General features: G+C 37.6%; 1 protein-coding gene across 1 annotated transcript in view; it reads left to right on the top strand.

The window, feature by feature from the left end:
• The window catches only part of LOC101793936 (uncharacterized), a 57,086-nt gene that overhangs the window by 24,679 nt on the left and 14,856 nt on the right, over window positions 1-17,551 (top strand). The window contains exons 8-13 of the mRNA XM_072027668.1: window positions 9,462-9,617; window positions 10,144-10,268; window positions 11,857-12,039; window positions 12,994-13,159; window positions 14,383-14,486; window positions 17,365-17,430. Coding sequence (XP_071883769.1) covers window positions 9,462-9,617; window positions 10,144-10,268; window positions 11,857-12,039; window positions 12,994-13,159; window positions 14,383-14,486; window positions 17,365-17,430 — 800 coding nt within the window. The remainder of the gene's footprint in view (window positions 1-9,461; window positions 9,618-10,143; window positions 10,269-11,856; window positions 12,040-12,993; window positions 13,160-14,382; window positions 14,487-17,364; window positions 17,431-17,551) is intronic.

The following is a 17,551-nucleotide window of genomic DNA, read 5'->3' as shown; positions in this document are numbered from 1 at the left end:
GGGCTCAAGTGTTGAGATTAACAGGGAGCTCACTAAACAATTATCATCATGGGCAAAACAGTCTCAGTGTAAGGAGATTAATATAATTTATTACCTATCACTAGCAGACTAGAACAGCGAGAACTAAGAGCAAACCAAAACCACCTATCCACCCATTCACCCTCTCCTACCTCCTCCCCCCAAGCAGCACAGGGGAACAGGAATGGGGGCTGCGGTCAGTCTCAGCAGCTCTCCAAGCACTGCTCCCACACGGCTCCGTCCCATGGGGTCCATCCATCCCCCAGGAGCAAACTGTTCCAGCACGGGTCCCCCACGGGTGGGCGGCAGCTCCCCCCAGACCCCCTGCTCCTGCGGGGGCTCTCCATGGGCCGCAGCCTCCTCCAGGCCACATCCACCTGCTCCATGGGGGCTCCTCCACCCATGGGGGGACTGCAGCATGGAGATCTGCTCCATGTGGGACCCATGGGCTGCAGGGGGACAGCCTGCTCCACCAGGGGCCTCTCCCTGCACAGGCTGCAGGGGAACTGCTGCTGCCTGCCTGGAGCACCTCCTGCCCTCCTGCTGCTCTGACTGGGGGCTGCAGGGCTGCTTCTCATTCCCCGCTCTCCCAGCCTCTGTGGAACAGCAGAGTTTTTTCCCTGTCTTAAATCAGCTCTCCCAGAGGTGCAAACATCACTCACTGGCTCGACTCTGGCCAGCAGTAGGTCCCTTTGGAGCCTGCTGAAACTGGCCCTTATCTAACATGGGGCAACTTCTGACCTCTTCTCACAGAGGCCACCCCTGCAGCCCTCCTGCTGCTAAAATGTTGCCACATAAACCCAATACATGTGCAAGACCACCAAGTTTACATTCCACTACATGAAGGACTTTTATGAGTTCTGCTGGGACAGCATGTACATTTTGATCATTGCATTTTTGAAAAGGCATAAAATGATGTGGAGAGTCCATAGTGAAACAACAGGGATATCAAAGGGTAAGAAAACATACCCTGAGAGAAAAGTTTTAAAAAAGGGGAACCGATTAAGCTAAGAAAGGGAAAACTAAGGAGAGACATGGCACCACTTTTTACTGGCATAAATTCCTCCATGGAAATAAGGTAATGAATTGTTCTCTTGGTGGGATCTCAGAGTAGGACTCTGGTTGCAACACAGGTTAAGTTAAGTAGAATTTTCCTTCATAAGGATGGATACATTTAGAAGGCATCTCAGTGGTTGTGGTATCTCTGTGAACAAAGAAGGACGCAGGGAATTATGGAACAGTCAGTCTGCCGTCTCCTTCAGAAAGCATGTTATGTTTTTCTGTAATCTGCTGGCATAGTTCTTTCCATGTTCCCATTACAGCCTTTCTTGTGGCTGTCTTGTTTTAATCTAATCATGTTTCTTACTACTGGGAGTTTCAGTAATTCAAACAGAAGACTTCCCTTCTTCTCCACCTTTCCTTACTATCCTGTTTGAGTTGCCATCTGCCTGTCAAAATTTCTATTCATTGGATTTAATAATTATAAAATACTATAGAAGCAGGAAAGGGGTGTTTTAAGAGATGAAGGGGTGTTTCATTCAACAGATGATTTCAAAATTATCAGTTTTAGCTTTTATGAATTCCACAACTGTATAGCATGCCTGTAATTAATCTTCTATCAAAATGCAAAAGCTATAAAAACAAGGAGGTTTTGTAAGTCCTTAAATCTGTATTTTGGAAATGCTAAGTAGTCATCTGTTGTCAATCTGGCAGAGTGTCTTCAAGGTTATGAAATCAAAGTTTCTAAAATATAAACTGAAAATCTATCTGGGGGGGATTTTAAGTAATTTGATGTGATATTGTACTGCAAGTCACTGGAGAGAATAAAGGTAGAAGTGATGTGATGGAAATAGTTATGTGTAATGGTGAGACAAGCTGCAAGATTCTGGGTAAATCAAAACTCCTTTGGGAAGAGTATGAAGAGGAAACAACAGTAGCCAATCCGGGAAATAATGCAAACATTTGTCTACATTTCAAAGGCTTTGTCTCTGTTCTTTCACTGACATACAGTCTCACCCTGGCAGTATTCTGTCATGAAATAAATTTCTTTACATGAAATCAGATTATCATTATTAGGAAAAAAATTACCATAAATTTAAAGCTAGCAAATATATAAATCCTAGCATTATTTTATGGGTTATAAAGTGAAGTTCAGCAGAAAGAATTAGATTATCATTATTGATTTTTTTGACCATAAATCTCAAACCAACCAAAAGATATTTTGTTTTAATGGTATTTCATGTGATAAAATTTCATTAAAACAAATGACTTCTGCAGAGTTTTTGTAGGAAGATGTAGACCTGGATGATATTTGCATTAGAGTTAAATTTTACAGGAGATAAAAGTAGAACACAGAGGCGAACTATAAATGTCAAAAAAAAAAAAGAAAAAAAAAAGAAGAAAACACCATAGTAAATCAGTGTCTTGCTATGTAAGATTTATTTGCCTATGGAAACAGATGATGGAATAGAAGACACATAAGAAATTCAGTGCTGGCTTAGCTGTCAGTTGATGATCAAAGTGCTGAGTGCCAGTAGTTCCAGTTGGGTCAAGAGAAAAAGAAAACAATATCCTCTGACAAAAATGCTTAAAGATTGATAGTTGCTGTGATAAGAGTGAAAGGTCAGACAGAAGATTTTAAATGTAATTCAGCTATTATTATTCAGTGCCTAGTAAAGTTATGGAGGAGATTATTCTGGGAGTTACTGAATAACATTTGAATGACAGGGCAGTCATTGGTCATAGCCAACACAGGTTCACAAAGGGAAAGTCCTGTTTAACTAATTCGATTTCCTTTTATGACAAGGTTACCCACCTAGCTGACCAAGGGAAGCCAGATGATGTAATCTTTTTAGATGTTAGCAAAGCTTGCAATACTGTCTCTCACAGTATCCTTATAGAATTGTAGAATCATTAAGACCTCCAAGATCATCTGGTCCAACCATCCCCCTACCACCAATACCACTAATATCATCCACTAAACCACATCCCTAAGCACCAGGTCCAATCTTTCCTTAAACACCCCCAGGGATAGGGACTCTACCACCTCCCTGGTCAACCCGTTCCAATGCCTGACTGCTCTTTCTGAGAAGAAATGTCTTCTGATTTCCAACCTAAACCTTGTGTGGTGCAACTTGAGGCCATTTCCTCTTGTTCTAACTCTAGTTATTTGCAAGAAGAGGACAACCCCCAGCTCCCCACAATTTCCTTTTTGTTGGATAGAGCAATAAGGTCTCCCCTGAGCCTCCTCCAGACTATACACCCCCAGTTCCCTCAGCTGATCCTCACAGGACTTGTGCTCCAGGCCCTTCACCAGCTTCCTAGCCCTTCTCTGGACTCATTCCAGGGCCTCGATGTCTTTCTTGTAGTGAGGGGCCTTGTGGACAAAACATCCAGCATACAGCTAGGCAAGTATATAATACGATGGGTGAACAATTGGTACACAGTTGGAACTCAAAGGGCTATAATAACTGAGGTTACATTTAAATGGGGACAGACAGTCACTAGTGGGGTTCCCAAAGACTCTGTTTTAGGGGCAGTTCTCTTCAGTGTTTTTATTAATCATTTGGACATGGGACTCAAATAACTAATACTAAACATGCTAAGTAAGTTTGCAGATGATACTAAATTAGGTATTGACTCCCTCAACAGGGAAGAGTAGAGGGGCCTTGCCAAGAGATTTTGACAAGTGAGAGGGCTGGGCAAACACCAGCTGTATGAAATTTAACAAGACCAAGCACAGGATTCTGCTCCCAGGATGAGGCAATCCTGGATACATGTACAGACTGGGGGATGAGAGGCTGTAACACAGCCCTATGGAAAGGGATCTGGAGATTCTGGTTGATGGCAAATTGAATACAAGTCAACAGTGTGTCCTGGCAGCCAGGAGGGCCAACCATCCCCTGGGGTGCATCAGGCACAGCACTGCCAGCCGGTCAAAGGAAGGGATCATCCTGCTCTGCTCTGTGCTGCTGCGGCCTCACCTGAAGTACAGTGTGCAGTTTGGGGCACCACAGTGTAAAAAGGATACAAAACTATTAGAGAGTGTCCAAAGGAGGACTACAAAAATGTTGAAGGGTCTAGCAGGCAGGATGTATCAGGAACATCTGAGGTCACTCAGTTTGTTCAGCCTAGAGAAGAGACAGCTTAGGGGTGACTTCATAGCAGCTTGCAGCTCCCTCACGAGGGGAGCGGAGGAGCAGGCACTGAGTTCTGCTCACTGGTGACCAGTGACAGGACCCGAGGGAATGGCATGGGGCTGTCAGGGGAGGTTCAGGGTGGATGTTAGGAAAAGGTTCTTCAGTGACAGGGTGGTTGGGAACTGGTGCAGGCTCTGCTCAGTCAAGGCACTGAGCCTGCTGGAGGTCAAGAAGCATTTGGACAACACTCTCAGGCATACAGTTTATTTTTTGGTAGTCCTGTGTGGAGCCATGGGTTGGACTTGATGATCCTTGTTGCTCCCTTCCAATTTGGGGTATTCTTAAATCTATGATCCTGTCATTAAATAGGCTACAGCTATGAAATTCTGCCTCAGGCACTTTGAACAAAAGAGTAAAGTTAATAGGAATATCTAAAATGAAGGGTGCATTGTCAGTGGTGTTGACATACAGAAATTTTTCTGACTCAAACTTCTGAAAAGTATTTGGGAAACAAGCTATATAGGGCCTCTGAAACCATTTAAAAAGCGAGTGTAGTATACATGCATTTTAGGCTTTGCACCATAAAGTCAACATGGAATATGTACTAGAGTGTGTGTTGCATCCCAAGGTGAAGTGGTATGACCACAAATTCAAAATTCTGGAGAGGGATATAGCTTCAAAGAGCCTCAGAAACATTTATATCTCTTTTAAGCTCAGTTTCTTAAATTAATAAATTCCTAAACTTCCAATTTTGCAGAAATCCTGAATTTCATGTCATGTACAAATGGGTACTGCTTAGCTTTAGTAACACCATGTATACTGATACAGTTTTCAGCTTTCCAGGGTCTTTCCAGTTTTTCAGGGTGTGCCATTTCAGTCTTAAACAGTAAGGAGTGAGTGTCTGGTTATTCTATATTCTTCTGTTTCATTTATTTCATTTAACATAGGAATAAGATAGGAGCAAATGTCATAGGGAGAAACTGTTGTACATCTTTGTTCGTTTCTTGTCATCAGTTCTACTTAGGGATCATCAAATTAGGAGAAAGCATAATCCAGTTATTTTATTGAGTATGAGACAAGTTTCTTCCTGACTCTCATGCATAATTAGTCTATTCCAAAGCACTTCATTTGATTTCTTTCTTATGACCGTCTTATCTACTCTATTGGTAATTTTACATGGTAAGAACCATTGTTATCTGGGTTATTAAATCAAACGGCTGTTTGGAATCTCTCCAGCAATGTATTGGAGTAATTGGTAGAGCCTAGACTGGAAAATAATTAATTTAGTGGTCTGAAATTCCAAAATGGGAAACTTTTTTTTTTTTTCCAGAGAACAAAAAATTAAATACCACTGTTACTTGATAACAGTAGTAAAGGGGAAAAAAAGGAAAAGAAAATGAAAAAGAAAAAAAAAAAACACTAAAACTTTTTAAATATACAAGGTTTTAGAGGTTTTTAATATGGGATTGGAAACCATCTTCTATACAACTCTTATTGTTAATTCTTCCTTTACTATTTGCATTTGTTCCAGAGAATAAACAGAAGAACAGTTAAAATTCAGTTGCTGCAAAAGTTTTCTCTCTTTATAGCAGCACAATCTTACTCATTTCATAACAGTCTTAGCAGCCAGTTCATGAAGCTCATATCCTCATTTCGGATGATTTCTTTCATTCAGACTAAAAAAAAAAAAACCTGTTATCCATGATTCTTGCCAAAGCTTCCTACCAAAAATGGAAGCTGTTGGTACCATCACCTTGAAAAGAAATGAGAGCGCAGCAATCCCGACTTGTGTACTTTTTCAATAAAGCCTTTTAAAAAGTAGCGTGAAAGCAACTTGTGAATCTAGAAGCTGAAGAAGAAACAGATGATTGGGAGTGGCCTCAGTATTTATTTATTTTTTTCAAATGATGACAGATCTTCTGGGAATAATCCTCTCTATAAAAGGATACGCTACCTCCTTTTATTCTTTGAAGGGAGGGAAAGCAAAGATATCTCTTTAAAGGAAAGAAGTGAAGCAGTTCTTGGAGAATGGGTCACTTGACATTACAATACAACGCATTAGTTTGTTAGCATGTAAAATGATGGATTTTTTTATCTTCTGTCTCAAGGTCTTTTAAAAAGAAAAGGAAGTCAAGATACCCTTTTGAAAGAGAATGAGAAGGATGAAAAAGCTCTACCTTTTTATGACAAAACTGAGAGACTGTTCAAACTGTATAGGATTATCGAGATTTTTCAAACAGTTCTTAAGACTGCATACTATTGATACGGAAATCTCCAAATCCAATTATGAGCTGTGGTAAAACTGAGTATTATGTCAACAGCTGATTTTTACGGTAACATTTTTCTGCATAAGCTGTTCAAAAATAAAGCTATAGTAAGACTGAATAGCCCATTGGCAGAGTAATAGTAATAATGTTCAAGGGAGATGAAGACATCTGGAGATCTGTGAGCATAACTGCTTTTGTTATTCTTCTGCACATTTTTAACTTTGTATGTAGCCTTAAATGTGTAGCAAGGAATGCACGGATCTTGGAGACTCTTGAAGCTCCTTCAGTGCTTTCAGCAAATAGCATGTGTTAAAATATATATATATACATTTTTGCCTAGGACTATTAAATTTATAGTGACAACTGTCATTGAGATTGAAGAGCTCTTAAGTACTCCAGAAGCTTGTAAAGGTGGAAACTCAAGTTCAGGATGGAGTTCAGCTCTGTCATTTTCTCACAAAGTCTGTGAGATTGCTTTGCTACAGACTCCTGTTTGTCCCCACTTCTGCTAAGTGGAATTATTACTGAGGCTAGGCCTCACTTTTACGCAAGAGATGAATCGTTTTAAGAACGGTGCAAGATTTTTGCCTTTCTATACCTTGATAATGGACTAATAAGCAAATTTTAAGAGGAGCAAAATTTAGGTGCCTGTGGTATAGAGAGGCAGAAGAGAAATTCATTTTTCTTATGAAGGTACTCTAAACTGGTTTTGGATTGATCTCTTCTCCTCATTGACAGTAGCACTGGGAGAAGAAAATAGTATCCTGTACTTTTGAAGTTAACATCTCTAAATACCAATGCCTCTAGAGGTCTTGCCTGTTTTATGAAAAAGGCATTGCATATTGCAACCCAAGATTAAAAATAATACGAAAACACTCCAACTTCACTCAAAATAATTATGTGAATCAGATAGAGACAAATGTTTTGAAAATTACAAGAGTTTCTGGTTTTCAAAGAAGTAAGACAAATAGCATGCTTTTAAATAGGACTTATGGAATCAGCCATCCTGAGAAAGCTGTTTACTGAAATGAAGATTAGACTTCTTCAGTTCACTTACAGTGAGGTGTCTTTCAGGGCTCATTTATTGATTCTTATCCAGAAAGTCAAAATGTCACAGAAAAATTCTGATTGTTTAAAGATCCCCAAAGATGCTCAGTGCTTTCTTACACGGAAATTTCCAGTAGAGGGAGCTTTGCTATTATATTTAGTAGAAAAATGACTTTGATGAGTATTTTGCATCTCCAATCTGAAATAGTGTGAAACCATTTTCTTTCCTTTTTTTTTTTTTTTTGTGATGCAAATTCGTGACATCTTCATATTGAAAAATTTTGAAAGGGACAGAAAGGGCAAACTGTTTTCTAAAAAGAAAATTTCCATATTTAGTGTTGCAGTATTTCATCATAGTTCCTCTGAAACTGGAGTTCAGTATGAAGCAGTAAGTGTGCTACTGTGGTGGTAATATCAAATCTGGCCCATTCTCTGCTTTCTCTTTCCCTGAAGGTAGTGAAAGATTAGTTTGGAGTGAATGGTAACATAATTTGTTTTTAATATTTCTGCGGTTTGTTGCTGGTCCAAGAACAACAGCAAAAGAGTTGCACAGAATAAATTACTTATGTGGCACTGACACTTATTTGGCTATTCCAGTGACCTTCTGTCCTTGACTCAAAGTGCTCAAAAAGGAAAGATTCTCCTTCGATTCTTTTTTCACACATTCAGCTGTAAATGCCTATTCCTGTCTTGTTCTTGAAGATGCTGAAGTTTTTGGTGTGATGGCATCCATGTGGCAAGAGCAGGCATGCTCTGCACTGTGTTCATAATAATGATGTAAGGATATATTGCTCCCAAGTCACAGTTCTGTTTGCTTGAGGTAGGATTTTTTTTTTGCCCTTCCCAATTCTTCACAGATTTTCATTAAGTTTTTACAAGTTTCAGTTAGTATTTTTCTAGCTTTTCCTTTGTTGCCTATGTGCAGAAAAACAACAACAACAAAAAAGAACAAACAAACGAACAACTAAATAAAAACAAACAAGCAAAACCACACAGGAAGTAAAATTACAAGAATGTCTTCCCAAAAATACGTAGTCTTTGAATTTCTCTTTTCATGCATCACCTCATCAAGATTTCTAAGCTTCTCAATCATCTCCTGTTGTGATGGAGTGCAAGGGATGGACACACCAACAATCATTACCGTCTTCGAGAACATCACATTCTTTTTCCTGGCACAGACAGTCCATTAAATGGAAAAAATATAAACGTGGAAAGATTATTGTTCTGTAACAAGATAACATAGTTATAATGTTCTCTGTATTTCATGCTGGGTTGATTCGGTAGCCAAAAACAATACTGAAACCTCTTCTGTTATTGTTCCAGGGTCTTCTTCCACACATATCAGTTGTGTTTTAAAGAGGTCTGTTCTATTACATTTGGGGTCATACAATGTATATGTAGGTAACCAGAATTTAAGATTAGACTATGGTACTTGAAAATGCACTAAACATAGTGGTCTTGAGTTAATTGTGGTGCATGAACTCCCATAACATTTTGCATTGGCTAATATTATGTGTGCATGTGGTCTGGATTATTTGCAGTTATGTTAAAAATATTCAATACTGAACCATTCAAAATTATTTCCTGCATATTGTTGCCTCTTTTCTACTTTATTTTGTTATTAACTGATAAATGTAATTGTTTAGGTGGTATTTTTTTTAATTGATAAAACAGTGCTTTTTTGGCGCTGATGTCATTTGGCTTTCATTCGGCTAATAGAAAGCAGGTTATAATATACCATAGAATCACTGAATGGGTTGGTTTGGAAGGAACCTTCAAGGCCACCTGGTTCCACCCCCCTGCCATGGGCAGGGACACCTCCCACCAGCCCAGGCTGCCCAAAGCCCCATCCAGCCTGGCCTTGAGCACCTCCAGGGATGGGGCAGCCACAGCTTCTCTGGGCAGCCTGTGCCAGTGCCTCACCACCCTCTTGAGTAAAGAATTTCCTGTAGCAGCATATTTATTGTTAACTTTGCCTGTACATTTTCAGAGACGGATGTATATACTTTCGGACTTGGACAGTATGGGCAGCTGGGACATGGCACTCTTGTTTTTGAAACTTCAGTACCAAAGTCTGTGAAACACTTGAGGAGACGTAAAATACATAACGTTACATGTGGGGAAAATCACACTGCTGTAATAGCAGGTATGTACGTGAAAAATTCAGAAATGCACTTGTCGTTTCTCTGTGCTGCTAAAGCTTTTGTTATAAAATGAGTAGTAGAAGAAGACATTGCAAATGTACTGGTTTCTAAAGGTGAAGGAGTTAGTGACAAATTCAGATTCAATATTAGGAATTTCAGATTCACAATCATGCATAGTTTTGTATACAACATCTCCTGGAGAATTGTAACCTCATAATCATGTATTGCTAACAAGTATGCTTGTTTAGAAGTCTTTTTTTTTTTTTGCTACACAGTTTCAATCCTATTGTTTCATTTTTTTCCCCAAATGTCTAGACTAACTCTAATCTTAGCCAGTCCTTTGTCTGAAAAAATATGTACTTTTAGATCATATTCATCTGTTGAGAATCTAAAAATAATTGTTCAGTTTTTGCTTTGGGAAGAGAAAAACTGCTTACTTGCATGGCCTGTTACTTTGTTCGTAATGTTTTTGTCCTGTTTTTCTGTTGAATCTTTGTTATTAATAACATCTTTTTTTTCTACATGCAGAGAATGGCCTCATGTTTACTTTTGGAGATGGGCGACACGGCAAGTTGGGCCTCGGAGAAGAGAATTTTGCGAATCAGTTTGACCCCGCTCTGTGTTCTAATTTTTTGAGTTTCACAGTCCTTTTGGTAAAACATTTTGTTATGCTTCTCAGACATCAAGATGTTTAGATTCTTATGAAATGTTATTAGTGAGAGCTGAAATCTCATTATAGAACGATTTTTTCCTGCAACGTTTAATTAGTTGATAGCTTAGATAAGAGAATTCTCAGGAATAACCTTATCAATGACTATAAATACCTGAAGGGAGGGTGTGAAGAGGAAGGAGCCAGGCCGTTTTCAGTGGTGCCTAGTGCCAGGATAAGAGGCAGTGGCCACAAACTAGAACACAGGAGGATCCCTCTGAACATCAGAAAGCACTCCTGTACTGTGTGGGTGATGGAGCACTGGCATAGGTGGCCCAGAGAGGTTGTGGGGACTCCCTCCTTGGAGATCTTTAAGAGCTGTAGGACGTGGACCCTGGGCAACCTGCTCTAGGTGGCCCTTGTTTGAGCAGGGCGATGAAGTAGGTTACCTCCTGAGGTCCCTTCCAACCTCAACCATTCTGTGGTTCCATGATAACACAAAGGGAAACACAAAAAGGACATTGTTTTCACTTATCACATACACCTTTAGTTTGGAATGTGTTTCTTTGGACTACACATATAGGCTGTTTCGGGGGATTTTATTCAGTAGCACTGGGCTATAGTGTTTTAGTCTGTAAAGCCGGTAGTAGTCATAAAAGAAAACACTAGTTTCTTTTTGGTTTTAGCAGTCGGGGCGGGGGAGGCTGGGAAGGACAATAAATTTTCTCTGAAAACACCAGAATGATATCTATTTAAATATCTAATTAATTTTAATGATTATTTGTACAGTGGGATATTTGTAAAATCTTCAGATTTTTATTATTATTATTTTTATTTTTTTTTTGCAATCCATATGGGATGAGAAAAGAGAAGTACTCTTTTCTTTTTAAGAGCATTATTCGTATATATTTCCTGGGGTTTTTAAGAAATAAACATAACAGAATTGCCAACATCAAAAATGCAAACATTACTAGAGGTTGAGCAAAATTTGAGACTTAAGTACATGGCTTTCAGTGCTGTTTGTTTACAGGACATAGAGTTTAATAACGTTTTGTTAGAAATGGTTCAGCTTTTATACTTTTTTAAAAGGGAAACCACTGATCTTCCAGCAATAATACCTTGTCTATTGGAGGTTGTAGGACTTTACATTACATTTTGTGGATATTGTAATAAAATGCCTGGGTTTATATTACTGTAGTTATCTGTTGCCTACATTTGGCTCACGGAAAATAATTAGCAACAGTCCTTTAAAATAAATAGCATAAACAGTCCTTTAAAATAATTAGCAACAGTCCTTTGAAAATCAGTGGAAATATCTTTTTTTTTTTTTTCTTTATCAGTAGTTTCTTAGCCTTATCTAATGTGTTGTTGAATACAAATATATTGTATGTTAGTGAGGAAAAATGAACATAGATCATTAGTCATTAATAATCATAATTATGTACTTTTATTTAACTAAAGCAACTAGATTTGAAGTAACTTATTATCCCTTACTTTTGTTTTGGTTTTCTTATGATCTAAGTCCCTGGGGATGAGATCTTTGTTTAGATTCTTGCAAATGAAATAATCAGAACTTTGTTTTGCTGCTGTAGGTGGCTTGTGGTGGTTGTCACATGCTTGTTTTTGCTACTCCAAGACCTAAAGAATCTGAAGAAATACTCTTAGAAGATTTATATGAGAGCCGTTTGATTGCTACTATCTCTAACGTGAGTGGAGAGTCACTAGTAACAAACACCTTACAACTAACATCAGCACGAATGCGACGTCGAGAGAGGGTAAATTGAGAGTTGTTGAGAGTTGCTGTACTTTTTGTGGGAAACAGTCACTTTTTAAACTGAAGTAGCAGCATATACTCAGCAGACAAATGTATCTCATTCAAATATGTGTTTAATTTTAATGTTTAAAAAGAAGAATGAATATCCACCTTCTTCCCAAAATTGATGTAGGTAAAAACATAGCTATTGGCCAGATTTTGCTTGTTTATGCGTTGAAAAACACTCCAATTGGGCTTGTATTTTTTTAATTCTAAAATATGTATTCTGTTCCTTTGCATTTTTCAAAATATCTTAGAAATACAATTAAATAAGAAAGAATCTGACTCCTTTTGATGTTTCCTCTGAGTCCTTGGATAGATTGAGCAAGTTTATAGCTTATACATTTTCACAGAGAATCTCTCATTATCATCTTAAAACAATCTTAAGATCCTCTTGCTACTTGCAACAGTGTTTCTTCTCCTTTATTTCCAGCTACATATTGCATGTGTTTTCCTTGAGCAGCACAGTGAGATGGTCATCTCACTTTCCTGCCTGAAATCCAGCTCAATCACAAAAACACAACAGAACACTTTCCTTTATTTTGTAAAAACGTAGTGATGCTGTGGATCAAATACCTCAATGCAATTGAGAAACAAGTATTTTTATTTTAAATAAAAATCAAAGTTCTCTTTCTTCTTTTTCTATATTTTAAGACTGCTTGAGATTATTGTGTAGAAACCATCTCAAATATCCCATTATACATCTCTCCAATTTTCAGGACTACAAATAATCAATATGTTCAAGAAATCAAGTTTATACTTGTATAACAAAGTTAGAACGGTGCGTCATCAAATGAACGAAAACATCATTCTTATGTATGGGAGGTTACTTATGTTTAATTTTTCTACCCTTATCTTAGGGATTTTCTCAATATATGTTTTTTTTTTTTTTTTTTTTTTTTTTAATGTTCTAAAGGAAAGGTCACCAGAACAGATGATTCGAATGACACGAACTCTGCCTCCACTGGGAGATCACTTCTTAAAATCTTCATTGCGCGTGTCTAGCAACACCACCCCGCTCTGTTTTTCTGCAACAAGTCATCCTAAAGCTGTGCCTGTGGAGGAGAGGCATCATGAAAAAGGTGAATTGTCACCACATTTTGTTACTCTTTTCTGAGAATTAATGAGTGTTTGGCAGAATACAGACACAGAAGTTGAGAAATATGCACAAGAAATGGCCTCAAACTTGGTTCATGTTTGGAAAATGTGCATAAAGATTTAGAGAAGGGATGTGTGAAGGAAAAACAATGCTCAGATTGTGGTTCCTGTGCTTATAGAAATACAAGCTTATAGGAATACAACTTTATAAAAAGATCAGTAACCACTTTCTCTGTTGTCATGATGAAAAAGAATTACAGAGAAAAAGTGATTAGGAAACATCTTAAAGACTCAGGGAGGTTTAACAGAGACCTTGGATAAAAAAAGAGGTATACTAATTCATACAGAAGCTTTCTTCCTCCTTTGGAAATGGAATGTACTGTTCACTTTTTGTGGTCTAAGATAATAAGGACTTGGAATATCCTAGCTAGTGCCAAAACCTGGGTAACAGTGATGGATATTGTGCTGGACTTGTGCACAGGTTCTCTAGAGCAGTACTGGAATTATCTGAGTTCCTTGGGGTGTGCAATTTCCTGGAAGAAGAAATGCTGAAGAGTGCAGAATGCAGTGTTTCATGTAAAAATTAGTTCAGATTGATTGGACAGTCAAATCCAATTTAACAGTAATTAATTCAGCTAAAATTAAAATGATTATTAGTAGAGTTACTAGCATGTCCAGGAAAGCATTGCAGTGAAATCTGAAGTGCATTTAGAGTCTTTTGAGGTCCAAAACCTAGGATTTTGTGCCATAAGAAACTAGTAATACACCTAATGAACCTGAGAATGTAGGTACATTTTCATAATGCTGTGTTGGAGTTAATAAACTCACTCTCCATCATCTACACAGATAATGTGCAATGTAGGTAATATGACTGCAGATAATTTACTCTAATTGCTACACTATTATTGAGAGATTGTCCAAAAAGAAAAAAAAAAGCTTTGTTCCATGTAACATTTATTCTTTGAAAGCCTGCAAAAATGGTCAGAGATTGGCAGTGCACTGAGGCTAGATTTTTGAGCTACCATTAATGTTAATACTGATCAAAATGAGGTGGAAGTGTTTCTGCTGTGTCTTAGGTTGGGAGGATGAGGAATCTCAGAACTTCAGCCCAATGTCAGTAAAATACCAGTAATCTCTTTTTTACAAGATCTCTCTTGTACTGCTTGATATATATCACTTACTCAAAAGATATTTGTTTACCTTGAAGAAAAGAATCGTCAAAAAGATGAACCTGGTGAAGGCTCCGCAGAAGATTCAGATAATGAAAATAAAGACAGAAACCTTGGAGATACAACTGACATCCTAAACATGGTAATATATTCCACTAATGAATCTGTGAGTTGTTGCTTTTGTGCAGGGGGACAACGCAGATAAGTCACGTTTCAAGTTTTAGTACAGAACTTTTGTGTAGCACAGAACTTTTATGTGGCATGAAGAAGTAATGACATACTGTTAGACAAGCATACATTTCATGTCATCGTTATACAATGAAAACATTTATTTTCCTTTTCCAAGTGATATTTTATTATGACATTGAAGCAGTTGTTACCACAACCCCTCCCAACACTCTGCTCTGGATATCAGAAAGAAAAGGAAAAGAGCACTGGATACCCCATAGTGATCTCTATCTCTGAACTTCTTCCTGTTGATGATTTCCAGGAGAGAGAACTGCAGGAAGAGAAACAGATCTCTGTTCCTCAGAGAGCTTTTTTAGTATAGGTGGAACATATTAGAGGGAAGACCAAAATGGAGACAGTGTAACATACTTGATCCTCAAGTATGTTCCCAGATATTTTTCTTATTTAAAAACTGTTCACCTTATCACTTGTGCATCTTCCCAAAACATTTTCTTCTCTCAGCAGGTAGGGCATATCCCGACCTTAACCCAGTGCAGCAGAGAGTTTTTGTTTTCCTTCAGTGGAATGTAAACAAATGTGCAAATCACTATGGACTCAGCTCAAGATATCTTGTCAGTTGTACTGGGGGGATTGCACATTTTACAGGAATTTGTTTGTACTTAACAAGTACTTAGTAATTTAACGATCTGTGCATACCATATAAACTTAGAAAACTTCGTTTACAAGAAAAAATTGTTTTCAGATGTGATGAACAACATGGCTTTAATTAATTTACTGAGACATAACATTGCACCCTTTATATAATAGACTTCTTTCCCCTTTTTATTTTTGTGTCCATTATGAGCCAGTTTCAAAACATCAGAATGAAACAGTAGATTTGAAAAACATCTGTCAGGTAAATTTGTCAAAATAAAAAAACAAATCCAATTGATCTTCATGAATTTAAATGAAAGTAAGCTGTTACAGCATAGATGTTTAAATTTTTCTGAATTGTGGAAACATATTTTGTTGACAAGTGTTTGAGCAGGAAAAGCCTTTAATGGCATGTTGATGATAAAGTTCTGGAAGTCAGAAACCAGAACTATCCATGCCCATTGTCTTGAAAAAGAATATGGTGGTTAAAGCATAAGCAGTTAGCTATCCGCTGCAGAGAGTATATTCTACTCATTTATGGTATATGGGAAAGGATGGCAAGAATCTCACTATTCTTGCCCACCTAGTAGCATTCTTCATTGCCTTGCCTTTTATATTTTTCTTGCTGAGACAAAGATAAAGGCATCAGATTACAACGAAAAAATCTGCTATAGTGCTTCTTTGAACATGTGCTTTCAAGGCTGTGGAATCAAACTGGATGTTAAGTGGAAGGCTGGGATGCTAAGGTAGTAAAGTGTTCAGTTTGTAACCACAACTTCACACTGGGTGGGAAGCGGATATAAAATGTGCTTGTGGGCACTAAGAGAAGGCATGTAGCTTTCAGTCTCCATAGTCTCCAATATAGACATATAAGCTGCTTACCACTTGCTCTTTGTAAGAAATAAATGAAGGAGTGGGTATAAAAGATATGAGTTTGAATAATCATACAGACTTCTTCTCAACCTGGCTATGCAATAGTATTACAGTGGTCATATGCCATGATGGTGCTGTGCTTTGCACTTCTCACACTTCTCAAAAGCTGTGTGCATTCCTGATTTAATCAAATAGCACCGCTTCTTCAGGTTTTAACTTACTAGTAATGTCATAATTGAAATAGCAGTTGTACATTTAAAAGAAAACTTACTCTGATTACAGTTTTTGACTACAACGCTGCTTTGCTTATTCGTGGGCTCAACAGTTCTTCACTGCAAGATCCAGCATTTTCTCAGAAGCCTTTTTCTGAAGAAGTCTGATTGTCCCTTAGAGTGTTGGTAGCTGGAAAAGCAACAGTTATGATGGAAGATAGTGCTGCCTAGTCATTTCTCTTGTTCAGGTCTCCTTTTGCCTCCTCTGCTCTTCAGAGGAGCAACTCACTGTCCTTTCAGCCAAGAACCAGATGACCTGAAAAGGCAAATTACCTGATCCCTTTCCTTCACTGGAGAAATTATTCATTTGGCAACTGTTTTAAAGAGGAAGTGCCAGTTGATGCAATATGCTTATGTATATGAGAACAGAAACAAAGCAATAACCTTCAGGTAGTGAAAATCTGCAGCCCACATAGTATTAATAATTGTCTGAACATAAGAATCTATGATTTTATTAATTTTTTAATTAAATAAGCTTATTTACGAAATGTATGCTCCAAAGAGGCCCTGCCATAGGTATAAGTTTCTGTTAATCAAATTTTCCTCTACTTGTTGGGGTGCTTTCACATTTTTAACATGTATGAAGGTGTTTACTTGTTAGATGTGTATCATCTAGTGACAACACAATGAGAAAATTGATAAATACTAAGTTTAAAATCAGTAGTTTAATTTCTAGCTCAGGGATTTTTAAAGTGCTTTTTGACTCAAAAGTTATCAGTTAAATAAAAGCAATAGACTAAGTTCATATAACATTTAGAAGCCTAACCTAAAAACATACATTTACCTATCTTCCTTACCGAATGAGACTGGTAAGGATACACAGGAACCTTTTTAAATGTTATACTGCATATTTCCTTTGAAATAGTGTGAAGATTTGAGTTCCTTTACAGAAACTATAGCTTTCATTTAACTAGCAATGTAATTGGCAAGCATGAGGCTTGAAAAATAGTCTAAGATTCTCCAATGAAAAAGTTTTTTGAAAATGTTGATACGATGTCATTGTGCAACCTTTCCTTACTAGTTATATTCATTCTGAGATCTCATTCTTTGCAGACACATGTGATGAAATTGAATTCCGGTGACCAGTCCTTAAAATTATCACCAATCCAAAAACAAAAGGTACTGTAACTAATTATATATTTATATTTATACTCATGTTTAAAATATTTTATATAAAATACATTCAGAATATTTTATATAAAATATTTTTAATCCTTGTATTATCCAAGTACATCGTTTT

Source organism: Anas platyrhynchos, chromosome 1 (genome assembly GCF_047663525.1).
Source record: "Anas platyrhynchos isolate ZD024472 breed Pekin duck chromosome 1, IASCAAS_PekinDuck_T2T, whole genome shotgun sequence".
Taxonomy (NCBI): Eukaryota; Metazoa; Chordata; class Aves; order Anseriformes; family Anatidae; genus Anas; species Anas platyrhynchos.
The sequence above is the reverse complement of the archived record's forward strand: the minus strand, read 5'-3'. Positions and strand labels throughout refer to the sequence as shown.